Raw genomic sequence first — 21,347 nt, 5'->3', positions numbered from 1 at the left:
ACTTTTCTGTATTTCATACTCCAATAAAATCTTTTTTTCCCCTTGATTTATGCGTCATTAAAAAAAATTCCCCATCTCTTACCAATATTCAATCCTGTACATTGCGAATGATTTTGTAAAACTCCTTATTATGTACTGATAGACCTCAAGGGTTAGTTTAAAAAAAAAAAAAAAAGTTTGAAGGAAAAAAATACCAGCACGTGGGGCATTCTAAACAGAATCTCTACCTAAGGATTGCATTTCAGGATATTCGAATGAAACCAAAGATCGCCTTGACAAGGTCTACTATGCCAAAGAACCCTCTTCCAGGGAAAGGTTTCAATCTGGCTAGTGTTTAGGAGGCTTGCTTGCTCTCCCGTAATCCCCTTTCCTTACTGCACAGGGGTCTCCAAGCCATCCTCTGAAAAACTCTGGCTTCATGATCAAGGCCCTGTCCACGAAGTCTCATTTCCAAGTTCACAAATAAAAATGCAAGTGAGACAGAAACATTAAAAAAAAAAAAAAATGTTAGTTTCCCACCATTTAATGCAACTCAGCTCTCCAGGGGGCTAACAGTGATTAGAAAAAGAAAGGAAAGGAATGAAAACACCACGGAGAATCACTGAGAAGACAAAGGCAGCCAGAACTATCTTATTTATTATAAAGATACACCATGAAGAACAGACCTGACTGTATATTGAAGCCTGGAATGGTACATGCCAAAATGTACAGTACTATACATAAAAGTGCATTGTCACAACAGATTAACAAAACATTTCTTTTCTTCCAGAACTGTAAAAGCATCCCCCCAAATTTCTGCCTCAGAGCCAAGGAACTGTAACGGAGGCAGCACAGATCACAGGTGACATGTGGGCTGCAGCAGCTAGAGAGACAGCGGGAGGGAGGACACAGGGACACTGCAGACGGGAAAGGCACAGTCACGGCTACCAGCAAAACGAGACAGTCTGATGACGGACAAGGATGCAAGACGGACGATACTGAGCACCGAGGTACAGGACGGGACACAGAGAAGCAGGGAGAGCGTGGAGGAAGTTTCCGCTCAGATAGGTAGTAGGAATTGGGGCAGGGGGGCCAGACGCAAGAGTGGAGGGGTGGATGGGGTGACAGTAAAAAGCAAGGCTAAAACTCCTCTAAAATAGAAAGGCACTTTCACATGTACATACTACAGATGTACATTGACACGATTAGTAACAGTCACAAGCAGGAAGCTACCAGTACTGCAATTGATCAAACCGACAGGAAAGGACAATACTGATTTAATTACGTGGGCAGGAGTTACCCTTAATTCCGTAGGTAAATTTTAGCAGTCTCTCCTGTTACACAGCCACTTACTATACTTTAAACATCTATAATAACCATCACACTACACACTGAACTTGGATGAATGCTCTAAAGGGGGCATTCACAAATGCACGGTTTATATATTTTCTTTTACTAAACAGTTTCTAAGATAAGCATTATGGAACCCAGTACAATTATTTAAACATACAAAAGTCCCTATGTAATTTAAAGATACAGGTACCCATCTCGATTATACCACATAGACTATTTTTTTTAAAGAAAGTATACTAGGGTAAGTGAAATCTCAATTTCCAGTTTGTTTTACTGATCTGAATAAAGGGGTGCCAAAGTCACCCTGCACCAAGCCTGACACCTCAGCCCAGCTGGAGGTTTGGTTTTCAGCTCAGGTGACTGTCTGGAGTAGGGAGCTCTATGTACACACGGATGAGCCTTTGCATCTAAGTTGCTCCGGGACTGTGGCCTCAGCGATGGGCAACTCAGAGCAAGGCTCATCCGAGTGCTTTTCCCGCTTTTACGGTGTCTCACTACTGTGGTCAGGATGAGAATGAATGCGATCCCAAATCTGAAGTCTTCTAAATCCTCAATAGACCTATGGGCTCTTTACTTTTTTTTTTTTTTTTTTAAGTTTTTAAATTCCAGTTGCTTAACATACAGTGTGGGCTTTTTGAATTTTAGAGGCTGTACTTATCACATTAAAGTTTCTTCATTTTGTAGACCTCGTGTCATTCCCAAATGCTGGGGAGACCACAATCCTTCCTACTCTTATCTTTTCCTTAAATTATAAGCCCTTTTTGGGAATGGCAAGAGTACAAAGAAAACTCGGTTAATACAATGTGACCCGTTTGCTCTACATCCACTGAGAGCTATTCATGCTTCCTGCAGTAGATTAAGTGGGAGCCTGCTCTAAATTATTCTATGCATGGCTCAAGGGGCACCAAAGTCAGATCATGTTGTGTGAAAACGTGCAAAACGGTTGACTGATAGCGTTGACCCTGAACATGAATACAGAGCTCTGCAAAGGGCCACTGGACTGGTTCAAATAATTTACAGAACACGCATCAGAAAATGTGTATGGAGTACCTTTTCTCTCTCTTATCAATCAGTCCTTTCCCAATACCCCTGACCCAAACCAAAAGGTCAACTTGTAAGCCTACTTAGTGAGTTCTATGGATGGGACATGAACAGAGTTATATCAGCTGTGAATATATATTCTTGCGTAAGTGGAGTCTGATCATCTTTGTAGAACCATCGTCTGCCCATCATCAAAATGACCCCCTTGCCAAACTGTGCACGAAGAACAATATGATCCTTGAAACCGGGGGCATAACATCTCAAGGATTCTTCCTTTCCTCCCCACCCTTTGCATGCTTCCTCCTCCCCACTAGATGTGTGGCTGTAGAGAAGGCCATGCACTAGGCGAATGCACCAGAAGCTTTTAATGAGCTTTCAGGGTGTTATTTTGGATCCTCTGTGAAGTGGCCACCTTGTCTTCTCCCTGGAATCTGATGACTTTTACCAAAACAAAGAAAGAATAGGTGAATCCTTATTCCCTGTGAGGTCATGTCCTTCTATGGGAATTGGAACAAATAAAAAAGACTGGAAAAAAAAAAAAAAAAAGAAAGACCTCAAGGTGTCACAGGGGTATAGGGAGAAGAGAGAGAGATGGGTAAGGCAGTGATGGGGGAGCATTAGAAATTTCCTGCAAGAAGGCACAGCCTCTGAGGCCCCAGAGCAGCCACCTAAGGGAGCAGAGTCCTAATTTGGTGGTTGGAAAGGCAACCCTCATTTCATCAGCGGTGTAAACACTGAAGAGGGGAGAGTCTGGGCAGGACTGCCAGGGAGAAATCCGAAGACATGAACTTGTAGGAGTAAGATCTAAGTTAAAACTTGTAGAAGACACCCCTCTGCCTTTTTGAAACCCTCTGTTTACATCTTACTCTTGCACCATAGATGGAAAAACCGTTTTGAACAATCCTTTTCATTTCAATTTCTAAAAGATTTAAAGTCTCCTCCTCCATTACTTCTGCCTTTATTCTCGGCTTCTGTTTCCCCATCTAGCAGCAGAGAACTAGAAACCCAAGTGGACTCTGGAAAGAACTGGGAGGTTATTCAGCAAGGTTTCAATTTCCTAGGAATTTGGGAAGATTGTTTAAAAGGGTGAGTGCTACTCAGAGCTCAATCCTGGCTGAGTCTCCATGGTGTCTAAAGTTGATGAAGGGCCACTAAAGCTCAAGGGAAATGGCAGGGGGGGGTAGAGAAGATGCTGGACTGGGCATCGTTTTCACAATGGGCAAAGTGGATGCTTCAGAAACCTCAAAGATTTAAAAGCTTACCATACCTGGATACTTGGAAAAAAAATCTCGATTCAATCCATCTGTGAAGTTAGGCCACTGGCTGGCAATCAGAAGTGTGACTTTGAAAGGTAACCCTATGGCATTAATTTAATCTCTCTCTGCATTACAATGATTAGACTGGCAAACTGAGGGAGAGATCCCAGGAATGATCTTGATTTTTTAGTACAGATCCTCATTCTTTCCTGCCTGAGGCATTCACCAGCGGGCTAACAGATTCAAGTCCATACTGTGCAACTCTTAGGTGGGCAGGCAAATGGCTTCCAGTTTGAAACCAAAGCTAGAAGGAAATCAATGGTGGTCGAGAGGGGTTAGTTCTGGGCCACCCATTTATCTAAAAAAAAAAAAAAAATTCTCTTTATCATTAAGTTCAAGGTCAGAGCAGAAAACATGCTCATAGGTTTACACACGATATAAGCTGCTGCTGGCAGGAGTGGTGATTTGTACCTTAGTAAAAACAACTGAATTCAAAGCAACCTTTTTAAGACAGTGGGAAAACACAGAGAAAATGGTTTCTGTGCCAGGATGTCAGAGAAAGAGGGTACCTTACGGAGCTCACCTGACTATCTGGGTTATGTTGAGACCACCTGAAAAGAAAAGAAAAAAGTCATGGTTCCAGGGTGCAAAATTGGAAGGAACTCCTCCTGGAACCATGTGACCCCCCCACCCCCCCACCTTGGCCAGCATGGCTCTTATTACTCCAGTACCACAGCCAGTTCTTGGTTGGCTCAAAGAGGCCAATGGGAGAGGAGAGCTGGGGAGTCACCTTAGGATCGTCAAGCCTCTGTATTGGGTTTAAAGGAACCGAGGTCATTTAGTCAGGAGAGAAGGCTGAGCGAACCAAGGACTTGTGTGCTGCCCGCGTTCTCCATTTCCACAGGAGAACACAGGGGTTTAGGGGAGCTGGAAGTATTTTCTAGGCAGTTTGTAACAGACCTCTGAAGGAACTTGTGGAGGAGTGTAACCAGGAAGTCTTTACAGTTAGACCGTTCTAGTCCTTTGTGAATGCAGGGGACGGACCTGGAAGTCTTCGGGGGCCTGACCAGGCTTGAGGAAGGAGTCACCTCGATAGCTCTGGAGGATTAGCTTTCCCCTTTTCTAGGTTCCGTTCAAGAAGTAACTGCAGAGGGTCCGACCCCTTCCTCTGAGCTTTTAATCCGGACCCAGGGAAGTGACTCGTATGAAAGAGGCAACCATGCAACTCATTCAGGCAGTGGGCTGAGAGTCCCACTGGGCACGTCCCACCGTGACAACTGCAAGCCTGGGCACGAGTGGGACCTCGTCCCGCTGCACGGACTCAGAGGTACTCGCTGTCAGCTACCCAACAATGCCGTTACCACTTTCCAGCCATTCCCCCCAAGCGCCACAGACCAACACTGGTTATACTCCACGGCCTGGGACTCAGACGCTTGTGCCTTTGGATCCAGACATTTCCGACTCACCCAGGCTACACTAAACCTGAAGCGCCGAACGACGCGGAGAGCAGAGTGGTGTGGCCTTCGTGACAAATGGTGCAGCATTGGATTTTCAAGTAAATCTAAGTGTTTCTATTGTCTTTAAAATGACATATGTCCAGTTACTAAGAAAAAAGGAAGAAAATTACAAAATACAAATGCCCGTGTTAATTTAGCTAGTCTCCGACATTACATTCAAGAACATAGAAAAGCCAAAAATCTCCAGTTATAAGCACAAAACTAAGGAAAGTTAAAGATCACTGACTTTTGTCAATGATCCGTTTTTTGTTTTGTTTTGTTTCTTAAATCACCGCCCCATAGGACCTTGCTCATCTGGAGTTTACATCGTGCAAGACTTGTCTGTTGGACCTTGGGAAGGTGGGGCCGGTCCCACGGTAGGGTTTGTTTTTGGAAGAACGGCAGGTTTTGGCCGAAGGGCTGGGGGCTTTAGCTGCACACCCATCCTGGGTGCCACCATAGGCTTGAAAGTACTCATTGTGTCGCTGGAGGAGCTCGTGCTGCGTCGGATCTGAGGCTCGGAGCTCCTGAAGGCAACGTTGTGCAAAGGGCTGAGAGACTCTGTGGACGTGGCGGGGGTGGGCGCGTTCTTCACTTGTTCCAAGGTGTCCAGCACCACATCGGGGGCGTGCTTTGCTGTACTCTGTCTCTCCAGTTCTCGGAGTTCGTTCAAAGCAGTGTTCATCGTCTCTTCAATATCCTGTTGACAAATCACCAGAGAGGCAGAACAGACTGATAAATTCGTACTAATGTATAGAAGCACACACACTTCAGCTCAAAGCAGACAGGCCAGCAAAAGCAATCGTGTGTTAAGTTCACAGTCTGTGGAATGTGTACGCATGATGATGGCATCTCACACGACTGTTTAGGCTCTGCATGTTCAGGAGACCAAGATGCCAGGGTGCCTGCAGCCGTATATCAGACATCTGCCGTTCTAAGGTGCTAGGTAGCCTTCTGGTGATTTCCACCTTACGTGCTGATTATACGGAATTCTATTCCAGCTTATGGCAAAAGACAGCTTCAATTTAGACACTGCTACAGTTTCTCAAGAAATAAATGGGAATGGGATTGAAAAGCAGGCTTCTTTCATTGATTTAACAAATAATTTTGGGCACTTACTATGTACTTGGCTAATTCCTAGCAGTTCTTCAAAATTCAGTTTAGGCTTTCCCCTGATGCTCCTGTCCGATGGTCTCACTGGAAGAGGTCCCGCCCTGCAGGAGGGCATTGTTGTGATATGGTGTGTGTGTGTTTAAATGTCACAATAAAGGGGTGGCATTATTGGCACTTGGTGGGCAGAGGTCGTGTATACTAGATATCTTGCAGTGTCCTGGATAGTTTATATGCAATGAATTATCCCGCATCTTGTTTGCCATTTTTTTTGGTTTTTGTTTTTCTTAAATTTGAAAGAGAGAGGATGAGCAGGGGAGAGGGGCGGGGCGAGAGAGAGAGAGAATCCTAAGAAGGCTCCACGATCAGCACGGAGCCCGACGCGGGGCTCGATCCCACAACCCTGGGATCGTGACCTGAGCTGAAATCAAGAGTTGGACACTCAATCAACTGGGCCACCCAGGCACCCCTTCTTCAACTTTTGAATGTCCTTCAGACATTCATGTAGGTGAAAATTCTGTTTACGATAACCTGAGCCCAGGCCCTGTCTCTTACATCAATATGCATTTTTAAAATGTTTATTTATTTTGAGGCAGAGAGAAGGAGTGCAAGCTAGGGAGACAGAGAGAATCCCAAGCAGGCTCCACGTTGTTAGTACAGAGCCCAATGCGGGGCTCGATCCCATGAACTGTGAGATCATGACCTGAGCCAAAATCAAGAGTTGGATGTTAACCTCCTGAGCCTCCCAGGTGCCCTGATCAAAACACATTTTTAATTGTTGTATTTATATGAGATTTATATGGATTATATATGTAGACGAAAGCACCTTACTACGTCCATTGTTTTCCAGTGTAGTCAAGCATTAAACTGAAATACATTTAATTGTTTTAATATTTATTTCCCTGTTTTTTTTTTTATATTATATTTAGAGCTTCATATGTTTTTTTCAAATTAGGTATATCATCTATCAATGTATTTCAGATGGTAAAGAGGGAATTACAAAATATATGTTTCAAAAAAAGTAGACTGTGCTCCGATGGATGAATAGAGAAGCAAAATGTGGTATATACATCAATGGAATATCATTCAGCCTTAAAGAAGAAGGACATCTTGCCACACGGTATGATACGGATAACGCTTGAGGACGTTATGTTAAGTGAAATAAGAGGCCAGTCACAAAAAGACAAATACTGCCTGATTCATTTATATGAGGTAGTCCCCCACTCATAGAAGCAGAAAGTGGAATGGCGGTGGCCAGAGGTTGAGGGGGAGGGGAGAGAGGAGAGTTGTTCTTCAGTGGGTATAGGTTTTCAGGTTTCCAAGATGAAAAAGTTCTGGAGATCTGTTTCATAAAATGTGAATATAGTTTACTGAACTCTCGAGTTAAAAATGGTTAAGATGGACAATTTTACATCATGTGATTTTTTGTATACGCAAACCCCAAAGGCGGAATGTTGTGTGAGACAGACGGGGTGAAGAACCACTGCCCTAGTCTGACTGACATGTCTATACTCTCCCAGGGCTTTTTTTTGTTTGCTTAATTTTTTAATGTTTATTTATTTTTGAGAGAGAGAGAGAGAGAGAGAGAGAGAAAGAAGGAGAGCGAGAGAAACTGAAGCAGGCTCCAGGCTCTGAGTTGTCAGCACAGAGCCCAATGCGGGGCTCAAACTCACGAACCGAGAGATCAGTTGGACACTCAACCGACTGAGTCACCCAGGCGCCCCTCCCAGGGCTTCTTTCGCTCACCTGGAGCATAACCCTTACGGCGCTGCGTAATGGTAATTGATTTCCATACCCATCTCCCTCACAGGCTTGTCAGCACCTTTGGAAAGCAGCTGGCTATTGATTTAACATTGCTTCATAAAGCCTAGCACAGGACCTGGTGCACAGTAAGTGCTCATAAAGGTTTGCTTAACGAATAAACCAAGATACAGTGACCACATATGGATATTGTCGTTTTAAAACAAGCCCCATCAGGGACTGCACTGATTTGTTTAATAAGAGAATCTGCATGTTTTTGGTATGAACGCCATGATGGCGGGCTTATTTGTTCTCATGGGAAAATCTGAAGATGAGATGGAAAGAGAAATAAAGGACACAGCTGGAGGCCATTTTGTGAGGATGACATCACTTTCCAAGTGATTATTTTCATATGTGATTTCTATTTGATGCTAAACATATGGATTTTTTTTTTTTTTTACACAAGTATTTGCCCCAGAGAGATCGCAGAGAGCCTGGTTTATCTGTTGAGTTCTGTTTTGATGATTTACAATAAAAGGATTTCTTGGTTCTAGAAGCAAAAGGGTTAAATAGATGTTGTTATGCCTTCCCACCCCCAAGCTCCTAACTCCCTACATCCTGTTTCACCTGCTTATTATAAGCAGTGAAGTTACAGATTTCTCAAATCGTTAAACTCAGCTGTAATCAAATATCGCTGGTTCTGTATAGATCTCAACGGGCCCTGTATGGTACTTCAAACAGAGAAAAAACCAAAAGGTCAAGTCTTTTTGATTTTTACCGAGAAACTGTTGTAGATTTAAAATTGGTTTAATTTTTAAAAAACACATTAAACCCCTCACAATCTAATTTACATCCAAAATTTTCTTTAGTTAGGACAGTGAAAATAGCTTGGAAATTTGTCACATCAGTGCAGGTCTCCTTGGATACTCTTTATTAAAAATAATCCATTTTAAATACTTCCCCATGTTTGTTTCATTTTTTTCTCATTCACTCTCTTTTTTGATTAATTTAGTTCGCCTTTAAGCTTCAGATAGATAGAAGATGCTTTAGATTAAAATGGCAAACCCTGAATCTATTCACCTCTTTTGTCATTGGTGTTAACCATATTTTCTGATGGCCTATGCTGGGGGAAAAAAAAACACTAAAGGAAAAATGGCAGAATGATGGAAAAGCCGTTAATTTTGTTTCACCCTCACTCTGTCAATTCTAATCATTAAAAAAAACTACAGAGTCCTCTGTACTAACTGTTGAGAAGTAAACAACGACATAGGATTCAGACTTGATGTTCTTCAAACAGCTAACCATTATTTCTCCATTTATTTATTGACTAATCCATTGTCTGTCTTAAGTTGAAAGGGTCATATTTATCATACACTAACATTTATTTATTTCTGGGCTCTCCATTCTTTCTATCAATTTGTCTATTTTATTATCTTTGGCACGCATTCAGGATCCAGTAGGGCCGGTCCTTCTTCATTATTATTCTTTTCCAGACTTTTCTAACTACTTAGCAATGATGTGTTTAAATGCCATGGGTCCTACATTTCTGCCATGTTTCTATTTAAATCAATATGAACCTGATCACTTGGGTCCTTCCAGTAACAAATGGTTCTTCTAAAGAGACCCTTAGTCCAGGCTTTAAAGAAGGAGCTCATTTCTTTTGTTTTCTTTAGCTGGTTCTGTACAAAACAACATGGCTACAAAAAGGAAATCCTGCATACCTCCTTCATCATACTCCAGGTACACAGCATGCACCATTCCATTAAATGCATCCTACCTGAGCGATCGTCTCTGGGTCCAATGGCTTATGGTCATTGAAGCCTGTGTATTGCCCTGATGATGTGGACCTTCTAATAGGAGGGCTGTCGATCTTCTTGAGGGAGTCGTGTCGGCTGATATTGGTCAAGCTCCCATGGCCGGGCCGGCGTCTCCTCTCAGGACTGTCATTGTTGAGGCCACGGTTCTGCAGCAGGCCCCGGGGGTGACTGCCCAAGTTTGGGGACCCCAGGTCAACGGAGGAGTTGGAAAGAGGATGTGGGGGGTGGAGGGGACAATGGCCATCACTGGTCCTGCCAGGACGCCTTACTGGAGGGGGTGGCTCTCCTCTTTTTCTCTGTCTAGACATACACAAAAAGAGAGAGAAAATAGGAGAGCTTATCACACTGGGTAATACCACAAAGCTGCGGGTCCTGTGGCTGCTCAAAGTCCTTGGAAAAGTGGAGGTTCAGCAGCTTGATGATCAGATTCCACCTACCTGGCTAAATAGCCGTCCGGGTGACGGTCTGTTGGGGAGTTCATGTCCTTGGATGATGACTTGTCTTCAGTGACTGGCCCACTGCTGGCCTCACTGTCAGCTTTCTGGCTCAGAGTGTCTGAAAACGTATCATCCCTGAAACAATGAGAAGCAAGAGTGAGGGTCTTTTGCTAGATGAATGGGAACAAAAAAATAAGTGATGGCATTTACGTATTATAAGTCTTTCTTACCAACATGACTTTTTCATTATAAAAATAATACAGTTTCATTGGTAAACTGGAAGATTCAGATATACAAAAAAGAGCAGTATCACAATCACCCATAATAGGATGCAACAACCAGACACAACTACTGCTAGAACTTTAGAAAATATCCTTCTATACTTTTTATCTATGCCTGGGTACATATCTATGATGTCTGCATATATATGTATGGTATTTATACTATAGTTACTTATATGTTTATGTGGCTTAGATATATATCACTGCATGTATGTATAAAATGCACATAATATTTCTTGGATTCTGAGACACATTTTAACATCTCTAAAATTAGGTTGAATGATTTAATCATAATATGCATTTCATGTGGTATATTTCTCTTTCCCTTGAAAAACTGCTCTTAAATTGCTGTACTAGGAAATATATTCACAAAATAGGAATTATATTGTACGTACAATTTTGCAACCTGTTTCTTTTACTTAATAGGTTACAAGCATCTTCTCATCTCTTTAAATATTTTTAAATTATAGCAATATTAAGGGGTGCCTGGGTGGCTCAGGTGGTTAAGCATCTGACTCTGGATTTTAGTTCAGGTCATGATCTCATGGTTTGTGAGTTCAAGCCTTGCACTACTGGGTTCTGTGCAGAGCCTGCTTGGCTCTCTCTCCCTCTCTTTCTGTCCCCCACCCCCAAAATAAATAAATAAACCTCCCAAAAAATTATAGCAGGGGTGCAGCGGTGGCTCAGTTGGTCAGCTCAGGTCATGATCTCATGGTTCCCAAGATCAAGCCCCATGTCAGGCTCTGTGCTGACAGCCTGAAGCCCGCTTGGGATTCTCTCCCTCTCTCTCTGCCTCTCCTCAGCTTGCACTCTTTCTCTTTCCTCTTTCAAAATAAATAAATAAACATTAAAAAAATTACAGCAATATTGAAAAAAAAAAAAAAAGAAGAAGAAGGCTGGAGATGATTCTCTTTAGACTTTATTTACGTCAGTATCTTCCCTCTGGGGAATCTGAATTGAAACAGTGGTCAGACAGCAAGAGATGATAAGCTCTGGTTTTGGAACCAGCAGTGGTTACTACAGCTCTTAAAGCTATTCTCTGCAAGGATTATTCTTCTAAGAGCCTGAAAGTTTCAAAAGGCATCTCTCCCTAGCCTTTGCTCCAAACCTCCTGGTGGTGTTTGCAAAATGAAAACCTGCTGGTCCTGAAGGACCGTTAGCAAAGACCCAATAGCAAGGCAAAGAACTGTTCCCAGCTCAGAGGTCTGGGCTCTGCGATCCCTTCTGCTCTGTTCCTGAAAGACCAAGGTCAGTTTAAGGACAGTGGCTGGAATCTTCTGATGGGAGCACTTGGCGGTAGAAGCTGGCACTACTCACATATCCTGCACCACTATGTACTGATGAGGCACGAGCCCATCAATGCCATTGTGTCTTCCTTCCCACCAGTCCTCAGACGCGCGGTGATACAGCAGCAGGGAGGCGCCCTTCTTGAAGGACAGTTCTCTGGCGGATCGCCCAACGTAGTCAAACTTGGCTATCGCTTCTATTGGCTCACATTCTACAAAGAACACACCGGAAAACAAAGAGGGACCAGAGCTGTTAGAAGAACATGAAACACTATGTGAAAGTTCCATATGAGGCCTTGGCAATAAACACGGCCATTTAAATATCCAGACTGAACAAGGTAATGAACAAATCATCAATGCAGGACAAAATAAGGCTGTTAAAAGAGGTACAAAAAAACAGTCTCTTGCTGTGGTCAGTTTTTCAGGCAAAGAAAAATTGAACCTTGGACCTTAATTTCCACAGTCTCTTACCAGAGGTATAATGACAGTTTAATAAAAAATATTTAAAACTTTGCAACATGATATATGAGATCTCTCCTTGGGCTGTAATATCCTCCACAATAGCTCCAATAGTATTTTGACAATGATGGAGTTCCTGTGTAACATGTTAATAACCATGGATAACATGGGAAAGTCAGTATCCCAGAACACGAGGGAGTTTAGGCTTTATTTGCTTATTCAAAGAAAAATGAGGTTTATAAAAATCAGTACATTAAATATTATGTGAGTATATTTAATTTCTTCCTGTACTTTTCTGGCATTATCAAATCTTCCAAACTGCCACCAACAGTAAAATAACTTTGTTTTCTCTAGTATCAGTAACAAATTCTAGTTACCTATGAAAAAAGCACAACTTAGACTGTCCTGTACCCAAATTAAGAGACCAGATTCAACAATTATGTTATCCAGAGATCAAAAAAGTTTTTTTTAAAGTTTATTTATTTATTTTGAGAGAAACAGAGACAGCACAAGTGGGGGAGGGGCAGAGACAGAGGAGACAGAATCCCAAGCAGACTCCACACTATCAACACAGAGCCTGACATGGGGCTCGAACTCATGAAACTGTGAGATCATGACCTGAGCTGAAACCAAGAGTCGCTTAACTGACTGAGCCATTCAGGCGCCCCAATTATCCAGAGATCAAAAGATATTCAAGGGAATTATGGTGAGTGAAAAAAAAAACCAGTCTCAAAAGGTTATATACTGTAGGATGCCACTTATACAGCATGTTTGAAATGACATAATAATCAAGATGCAGAACAGATTAGTGGTTGCCAGAGGTTGGAAAGAAATGGCCACGGCTATAAAAGGGAAGCGCACAGATGAGTGCATGAAAAACTGGTGAAACGTGAATATGGCTGATGGGTTGTGTCAATGTCAATTTCCTGGCTGTGGTATTATGCTACAGTTATGTAAGATTTTACCATGGAGGGAAGCTGGGAGGAGAGTACGTGGGATCTCTCTGTAATATTTCTCACAACTAGATGTGAACCTACAATGATTTCAAAATTAAAAATTAAAGCTATTGAACTAGAAATGGAATTTCAGTGCTGATCTAATTCTGATCACAACAGTTGAAGGCAATTAAGAGGACAAACTAAACAAAACAACTATAAGAGATGCTTTTCGTCATTGAGCTTTTGCAAAAAGCCCTTTGATTCTGGGGCTTATGATCTTTCCTCCCATCTTCTACCATCCCCCGCCCCGTCCTTCATCCCTGCTATCAACAACAGATAAGTAAACTTCTAATCAATTATACACAGAAAGGGCCAATACAAGTACTAAATGTTTAGAGAAATGTATAAGCAATGAGCAATACCTCAATTTACTATAAACTGAGAGTGTATTACTTTCTAAATAGTCCAGAATACATGCACATGTAATAGATTAAAACCTGTCCATCTGTTAAATATTTTCTCAGGAAATTGTCTTCTATTTTGCTTGGTAATGTACATTCCCATTTAAAACAGTTAATTTTTCCCAAAAGATTCCTAAAGTATCTTTAATATCTTGTATGGAATAACCGCATAAGAAATCCTTGGATAGTCAACTAAGCTTCTTTCTCACTTAATAAATTCAAATCCCGGACTTCAAGCTGTATTCAAAGCTGTAATCATCAAGACAGGATGGTACTGGAACAAGAACAGACACTCAGATCAATGGAACAGAATAGAGAACCCAGAAATGGACCCAAAAACATATGGCCAACTAACCTTTGACAAAGCAGGAAAGAATATCCATTGGAATAAAGACAGTCTCTTCAGCAAATGGTGCTGGGAAAACTGGACAGTGACATGCAGAAGAATGAACCTGGACCACTTTCTTACACCATACACAAAAATAAACTCAAAGTGGATGAAAGACCTCAATGTAAGACAGGAAGCCATCAAAATCCTTGAGGAGAAAGCAGGCAAAAACCTCTTTGATCTTGGCTGCGCAACTTCTTACTCAACACGTCTCCAGAGGCAAGGGAAACAGAAGCAAAAATGAACTACTGGGACCTCATCAAGATAAAACCTTCTGCACAGTGAAGGAAACAATCAGCAAAACTAAAAGGCAACCAACAGAATGGGAGAAGATATTTGCAAACGACATATCAGATAAAGGGTTAGTATCCAAAATTTATAAAGAACTTCTCAAACTCAACACCTAAAAAACAAATAATCCAGTGAAGAAATGGGCAAAAGACATGAATAGACACTTCTCCAAAGAAGACATCCAGATGGCCAACCAACACATGAAAAAATGCTCCACATTACTCATCATCAGGGGAATACAAATCAAAACCACAACGAGATACCACCTCACACCTGTCAGGAGGGCTAACCTTAACAACTCAGGTAACGACATGTTGGCGAGGATGCGGAGAGAGAGGACCTCTTTTGCATTGTTGGTGGGAATGCAAACTGGTGCAGCCATTGTGGAAAACAATATGGAGGTTTCTCAAAAAACTAAAAATAGAACTACCCTAGGACCCAGCAATTGTACTACTAGGCATTTATCCATGGGATACAGGTGTGCTGTATCCCCACGTGCACCCCCATGTTTATAGCAGCACCATCAACAATAGCCAAAGTATGGAAAGAGCCCAGATGTCCACTGGCAGATGAATAGATAAAAAAGATATGGTACTTGTATACAATGGAGTATTACTCAGCTATCAAAAAGAATGAAATCTTGCCATTTGCGACTACGTGGATGGAACTGGAGGGTATTATGCTAAGCGAAATTAGTCACAGAAAGACAAATATCTTATGTCTTCACTCCTATGAAGACTTTAAGACACAGAACAGATGAACACAAGGGAAGGGAAGCAAAAATAATATAAAAACAGGGAGGGGGACAAAACATAAGAGACTTAAATATGGAGAACAAACAGAGGGTTACTGGAGGGGTTGTGGGAAGGGGGATGGGTTAAATGGGTAAGGGGCATTAAGGAATCTACTCCTGAAATTGCTGTTGCACTATATGCTAACTAACTTGGATGTAAATTAAAAAAATTTAAAAAAAAGAATTTCAAAAAAAAAAAATAAATTCAAATGTTCTCTGGGCCACATAAGGCAAAAGCATAAAAATCAAAAAACACATTAAAAAAGCTTAGGGTTTACCTTCTATGAAAGAGCCTAGATGAATTTCAGCTATGCATTTAAAATAAAGACAAAAAATTGCTCCATCTTTTTGCTAGTGGTTAATGTTTAAGGGGAATATTTCATATGGCAGAATCACAATGCTATGATTTACATGTAGTATACTTCTCAGCAAAGTAGGTGTAAGAATAATTTTAAAACAACAGTTTAAGTCCTTTAACAACTGACTATAACTTTTAGATCGCATGTTAGCATGCTAGTATTCCCTCCTAAAATTATATTATTAAAACAATATGAATAACAGCTTTATTAAATATCTACAAACCTGCTTCATAGAGGAGGGACTATAACTTTATATTTAAAGAGAATGACTGTATAGTTTGTCCTCAAATTGCAGATAAAGAATAAGTCAGAGATGACTGATGCCAATTTTTTTTTAACACCAGTTCTCCTTTAGGAACAGAAATAAACATGCCCATGGTACAGGGGACATGAATAAACATATCCAGGGAGGAAAGAAGACACGCCCATTTGTTAAAAAGAACTTTATGACATGCAGTTCTCAAATTCCTATGTGAACATGCCCATGTAAAGTTGAATTTCATTTTACTGAAAAAAACAATGGGAAGATACCAGCCCACAAAATAGTGTACAGTTTACGTACTTGTCAGAAGGAAATGAAGAAAGAACCATTAATGTTCTTTAGACATTAATTAGACATTAATTAGACATTTAGTCATACACTGTCAATGCGGGCCAAGGGCTATTTAAGACTATTTAACAGATACTTATGTATTTTATCCTAATTTCATAATCATGCACTCTAATGCTTGTTATCTCTTTTTATTTCTTGAAACAACTAGCAACAGGATTATCAGACTGTTTATTTAATTCAAATGTGGAGAGATTATGAAAGAATGACCAGATGAATCAGAAGTACATTTTTATTGGTAATTCCATATCAACTAGTAATTCTGAGCAATTTCATTATTTTGACTCTTTCTACTCCTCAGGGAGTCATTCCAGAGCCAAGTGTGAATCAATAAGCTACTTCTACACATCTCAGTCTACTCACTGCAGAGCAAATCAATCTTAGGGCATGGCAGAGTCACATGGTCCTTTCATAGAGAGTCACATGGTCCTCTAAGATCCTGCAGAGACTCTACAGAATGCTGCTGTTATCAGTAACAGTAAGAGTGAACACGATAACTTCATTTTCCTGCATGGCTATTATAACTGTGCAATGGGGGGCGCCTGGGTGGCTCAGTCGGTTAAGCGGCCGACTTCGGCTCAGGTCATGATCTCGCGGTCCGTGAGTTCGAGCCCCGCGTCAGGCTCTGTGCTGACAGCTCAGAGCCTGGAGCCTGTTTCAGATTCTGTGTCTCCCTCTCTCTGACCCTCCCCGTTCATGCTCTGTCTCTCTCTGTCTCAAAAATAAATAAACATTTAAAAAAAAAATAACTGTGCAATGGGGGACAATTCAGTACAGCTGATTTTTCTGACTGCCCAAAACTATCAAGTCTTAGATTTCCATTTCTTGTCATTTTATACAAAATGCTAGTACATCACATTTTCTCTTGGGCACCTGCTGTCCCTGGCACTGTCCCTTCTAGATCTGTTACCCACTGCTCTTGTAGGTGCTGGTTTCGTTCTATGACAGCCTCTCTTTCAGAAACAAAAACTATCCTTCTCTAGTGATATCATGATGGACAAAAGAAAATACAATACCCAGGGGATCACAAAGATAATCAATATGCTAGTTAATTTAGTTACAGAACTTTACAGGTTGGCTGTGGGCAAGGATATCTATCCTTTGTACGCAATGCTTTCTTTTCCAGCAAAATCAGGTGAACATGGTTAAAACATTATCGAAAACACAGAGCTCTCAGCAAAGCTTCTCTTTTGTAGTCAAGAGGTAAGAACAACTAACAGATGGCATTGTGGGGAGACTGATGTTTAGGAAGAGAGACGGCTGGGGCTTTGTCTTAGCTTTTCCTGCCACTAGGGAAATACTCTGAAGGAGACAGAGAAGTCATCGGTGAGAAAGGAATAAATCACACGGTGAAAGAAAGAAACTCGAGTAAAAAGAAGGGATGGTGGCAAGGGTAGGGCTCAGAGACTTTCAAAAGCAACATCACAGAAGTAGAAGCTCTCACTGTGAAGAATTTCTTCTAAATGAAGTTCTGAAAATGTCAGTTCATCCTACTTTTAGAAACAAACTTTTTTTTTTTTTAAAGCAGAGGGTGGACATGAGACATCCTGATTACCCTCTTGCTGAAATGAATGAAAAATCTTGGGATTAAAAAGAAATCTTTGTAATTGCATTAAGAAGCTACCACCGTAGTAGGGAATATCAAAGACAAAAAACTCAACGAAATGGGAACGCAGTGAGGTAAACAGAACACTAGAAAATGTGAGTCAGAGTTTGCCTTGAGGGCACTTTCCCTGCCGGGTTAACTTAAGCTTTCATTTTGGACAAAAAACGAAATCAAGGGTCTACTCAGTTTGGACAATGTAAGCCCCCTCCACAAAAGATCACGCTCGCAGTGTCACCGTGAATTCCTAGTGCTAGAAATCATTCTCCCTTCCTGCCCTCCATACTTCTCCACAGACTGTATACATCACCACTGTCCCCTCCCAGACTTAAAAAAAAGAATCTATCTCAAACCTTGGAACAAATCATCTCCAAGAACCCCAACCACATTCCAGTCCTCAGGCAGGTTTGCAGTTAAAAATCACACAACTTGGGTGGCCTGGAAAACCTGAAGCTAAAAATTCAATATGGTCCCAAGTTGGTTATGCCCCAGGCAGAAGTAAATGAGAAGATTCTCTGGAGGAACACATAAAAATTTACAAAACACTCTGGAAAATAAGACTCAATGAGCAAGAGACAACAAAAACAAATCCAGGAAGAATGCAGATATTAGAATGATCAGAATCACAATTTATAACGATGGAAAGGATTAATATGAGGAAAGAGCGAACAGCTACAAAGAATGATTAAGCAGCAGATAGAAAAGTGAACCAAACAACTTGTAGAAAAAAACAAAAAATATAAATGCAATGGATGGCTTTAAAGCAGATTAGTTACAGCTGAAGAGAAAATAAAAGGATCATGCATATAGCTAAGGAAGTACTAAGAGAAAACTGACAGCTTTATATGTTCATATTAAAAAAAGTCTTGTATGGCCACGGCTGAAGCACCAAGCGGACAAAATGATGTTCAATCTTTTGGTGACTTCTGAATGGAGCAAGAACCACAAAAGGCATTCCAATGCATCTTTCCATATTTGCGGGAAGATTATGTCTTCCCCTCTTTCCACAGAGCTGAGAGAGAAGTACAATGTTTGATCCATGTCCATCGAAAAGGATGATGAAGTTCAGGTTGTAGGAGGACACCACAAAGGCAAATTGGCAAAGTAGCCCAGGTTTACGGGAAGAAATATGTCATCTACGCTGAACAAGTACAGAGGGAGAGGGCGCACGACACAAATGTCCATGTGGGTGTTCACCCGGGCAAGGTGGTTATCACTAGACTCAACCTGGACAAAGACCTTGAACACAAAGCCAAATCTTGCCAAGTAGGAAAGGAAAAGGGCAAATATAAGGAAGAAACTAATGAGAAAATGAAGGAATAAAGTAATCTTATACATGACTTTAAATAAATACTGTTAAAAAAAACCCAAAACCTGTTAAAATGAAAAAAAGTGTTGGGGCACCTGGGTGGCTTGGTCGGTTAAGCGTCCGACTTCGGCTCAGGTCATGATCTCACGGTCCGTGGGTTCAAGCCTCGTGTCGGGCTCTGTGCTGACAGCTCAGAGCCTGGAGCCTGTTTCAGATTCTGTGTCTCCCTCTCTCTCTGCCCCTCCCCTGTTCATGCTCTGTCTCTTTCTGTCTCAAAAATAAATGTTAAAAAAAAATATTTTTTTTAAAAATGAAAAAAAGTGTTGAAAAGTTATGTTAAAGATTAAACTTGTTAGAAAAAGGAAAAAAATGATCTCTAAAGAGAAAAGTATAAATGTGTATTGAGAGACATTCAATATGTTTGTCGACTGGAAGACTGAATATTATAAAAATATCTATTCTCTCCACATTAACATACATAGAATCAGTGCAACTGCAATCAAAACCCAAGAGGTTTTCAATTTTTGTTTAAGAACTTGAAAAACTGAGTCTAAAATTTAAGTGAAGTTGTAAAGAGCAAGAATTGCTAAGGAGAACAGTCAAAGGTCTTGATTTGCCAAATATTAAGATTTATTAAAAAGTATCAAAATTAAGAGAGGAGGGATAGACAAGTAGACCAGTGGAAAGGAGAGAGCCCAGAAACAGACTTGTTCAGAGAGGACATGTGATTTGTGCAGAGCTGTGGAGAAAGAACAATTAATGTTGGGACAATAGTGCATCCACATGGAGAAAAAGGAACGGACCCCAACCTCACACCATACCCCCAAAGAAATTCCTGGTAGATTAAAGACCTATGTGTGAAAAACAAAACCTGAAAGGATTTAAAAAAGAATATGGGGGAATTATCTTCATTACCTCTGGGCACAGAAGGATTTCTTAAAGGAGACACAAAGGGAAGCAACCATGAAGGAAAAGATTGGTAACTTCTTTAAAGTCTCCTTGTTTAGCAAAAGATGTAATAATAAGCACATGAAAGACAAATTACAGAGCACAAGATATTTGCAAAACATATACACAATACCAGACCCGATCCAGACCCACAAAGAACTCTTAGAAATAAGAAAAAAACCAAAGCCCAATCAAACTAAGACAAGCAAAAAAAAAAAAAAAAAAGCCCAGAGAAACTGACAGTGGGCAAATGGGACTTAAATGGGCAAAAGACTTGACAGAAATTTCACAAAAAAAGTGAAGCATGTAAAAGTTAGTAAAGTATAGCTACCTATATGAACTGTATTTTTTATTTTCTGTATTCTGACATCCAGGGACTGGGTGCCGCTCGAGGGACTATCCCTCCCAAGGTTTACCAATTCCTACAGATAGTGTAAATCACTCGCCTGGTGTGCTTTTCAAATACAAACCCACCAATCCAGAGCCCCAACACCCCAACCACCTCCTTGGGGTCACTATCCACCTGTCCTAATCTCCTGCTCCAGGTAATCTCCTGACAAGAGACAACACCTATAACCCAGAGCCCGCTGAAATTATTCAAACTAGCCAATCTGAAACCCGCTTACCTTGCCCTGACTGTTGCTTCCCGTGGAAACCACAGCAAAGACTCCTGCCTACCTGCTCTTTCTACGGCTGCCTTCTGACCCACCCTGGTGCATTTCTCTGTGGCCACGTGAGGCATGATGTACCTTTTCTCTTGGGTACTGTAACAAAGTAGCTTTTCAGTGGTAATCACCTCCTGATCTGTGGCAGTTACTATACATCAAATTTTCTATTAATACTCTATATTGCAAAATAACACCTTCATCAGTAATCAGAGAAATGCAAATTAAAATCACAAGATACCATCACACTGACAATACTGGCAAAGATTATAATGTTTGATATTGATACAATAAAGTGTGGATGAATACATCCAACCGGAAGACCAACATATTGCTGGTGTGGTGTATATAATTAGAACTCTTTTCTTTTTTTTTTTTTTAATGTTTTATTTCTTTTTGAGACAAAGAGAGGGAGACAGCATGAGCAGGGGAGGGGCAGAGAGAGAGGGAGACACAGAATCCGAAGACAGGCTCCAGGCTCTGAGCTGTCAGCACAGAGTCCAAAGCGGGGCTCGAACTCACAAACCGCGAGATCATGACCTGAGCCGAAGTGAGACACCTACCGACCGAGCCACCCAGGCGCCCCTAGAACTCTTTTCAAAAATAGTGTGGCTTTATCCAGTCAAGTTGAAAACATGCTTACTCCTAGGTGCGTATATCCTGGAGAAACTCCTGTTTGTTTGCAGTACTGCGAAAGCATACACGTTCAAAATATTCGTAGCAGCAC

At 41.2% G+C, this 21,347-nt stretch overlaps 1 protein-coding gene and 1 pseudogene across 3 annotated transcripts in view; one reads left to right on the top strand and one right to left on the bottom strand.

The window, feature by feature from the left end:
• Positions 1-499: 499 nt before the first annotated feature.
• The window catches only part of SRGAP1 (SLIT-ROBO Rho GTPase activating protein 1), a 282,606-nt gene continuing 261,758 nt past the window's right edge, over positions 500-21,347 (bottom strand). For all 3 annotated transcript variants that reach the window (XM_078449732.2, XM_078449733.2, XM_078449734.2), the window contains exons 19-22: positions 11,828-12,008; positions 10,230-10,364; positions 9,753-10,092; positions 500-5,825 (exon numbers count right to left, since the gene is read on the bottom strand). In XM_078449732.2, coding sequence (XP_078305858.1) covers positions 5,448-5,825; positions 9,753-10,092; positions 10,230-10,364; positions 11,828-12,008 — 1,034 coding nt within the window. In that variant the 3' untranslated portion in view covers positions 500-5,447. The remainder of the gene's footprint in view (positions 5,826-9,752; positions 10,093-10,229; positions 10,365-11,827; positions 12,009-21,347) is intronic.
• Positions 18,600-19,021, top strand: LOC132694129 (large ribosomal subunit protein uL24 pseudogene; annotated as a pseudogene).

This window comes from Panthera onca, chromosome B4 (genome assembly GCF_046562875.1).
Source record: "Panthera onca isolate mPanOnc1 chromosome B4, mPanOnc1 haplotype 2, whole genome shotgun sequence".
NCBI classification, from domain to species: Eukaryota; Metazoa; Chordata; class Mammalia; order Carnivora; family Felidae; genus Panthera; species Panthera onca.
This window is presented reverse-complemented; position numbering and strand designations above follow the sequence as displayed.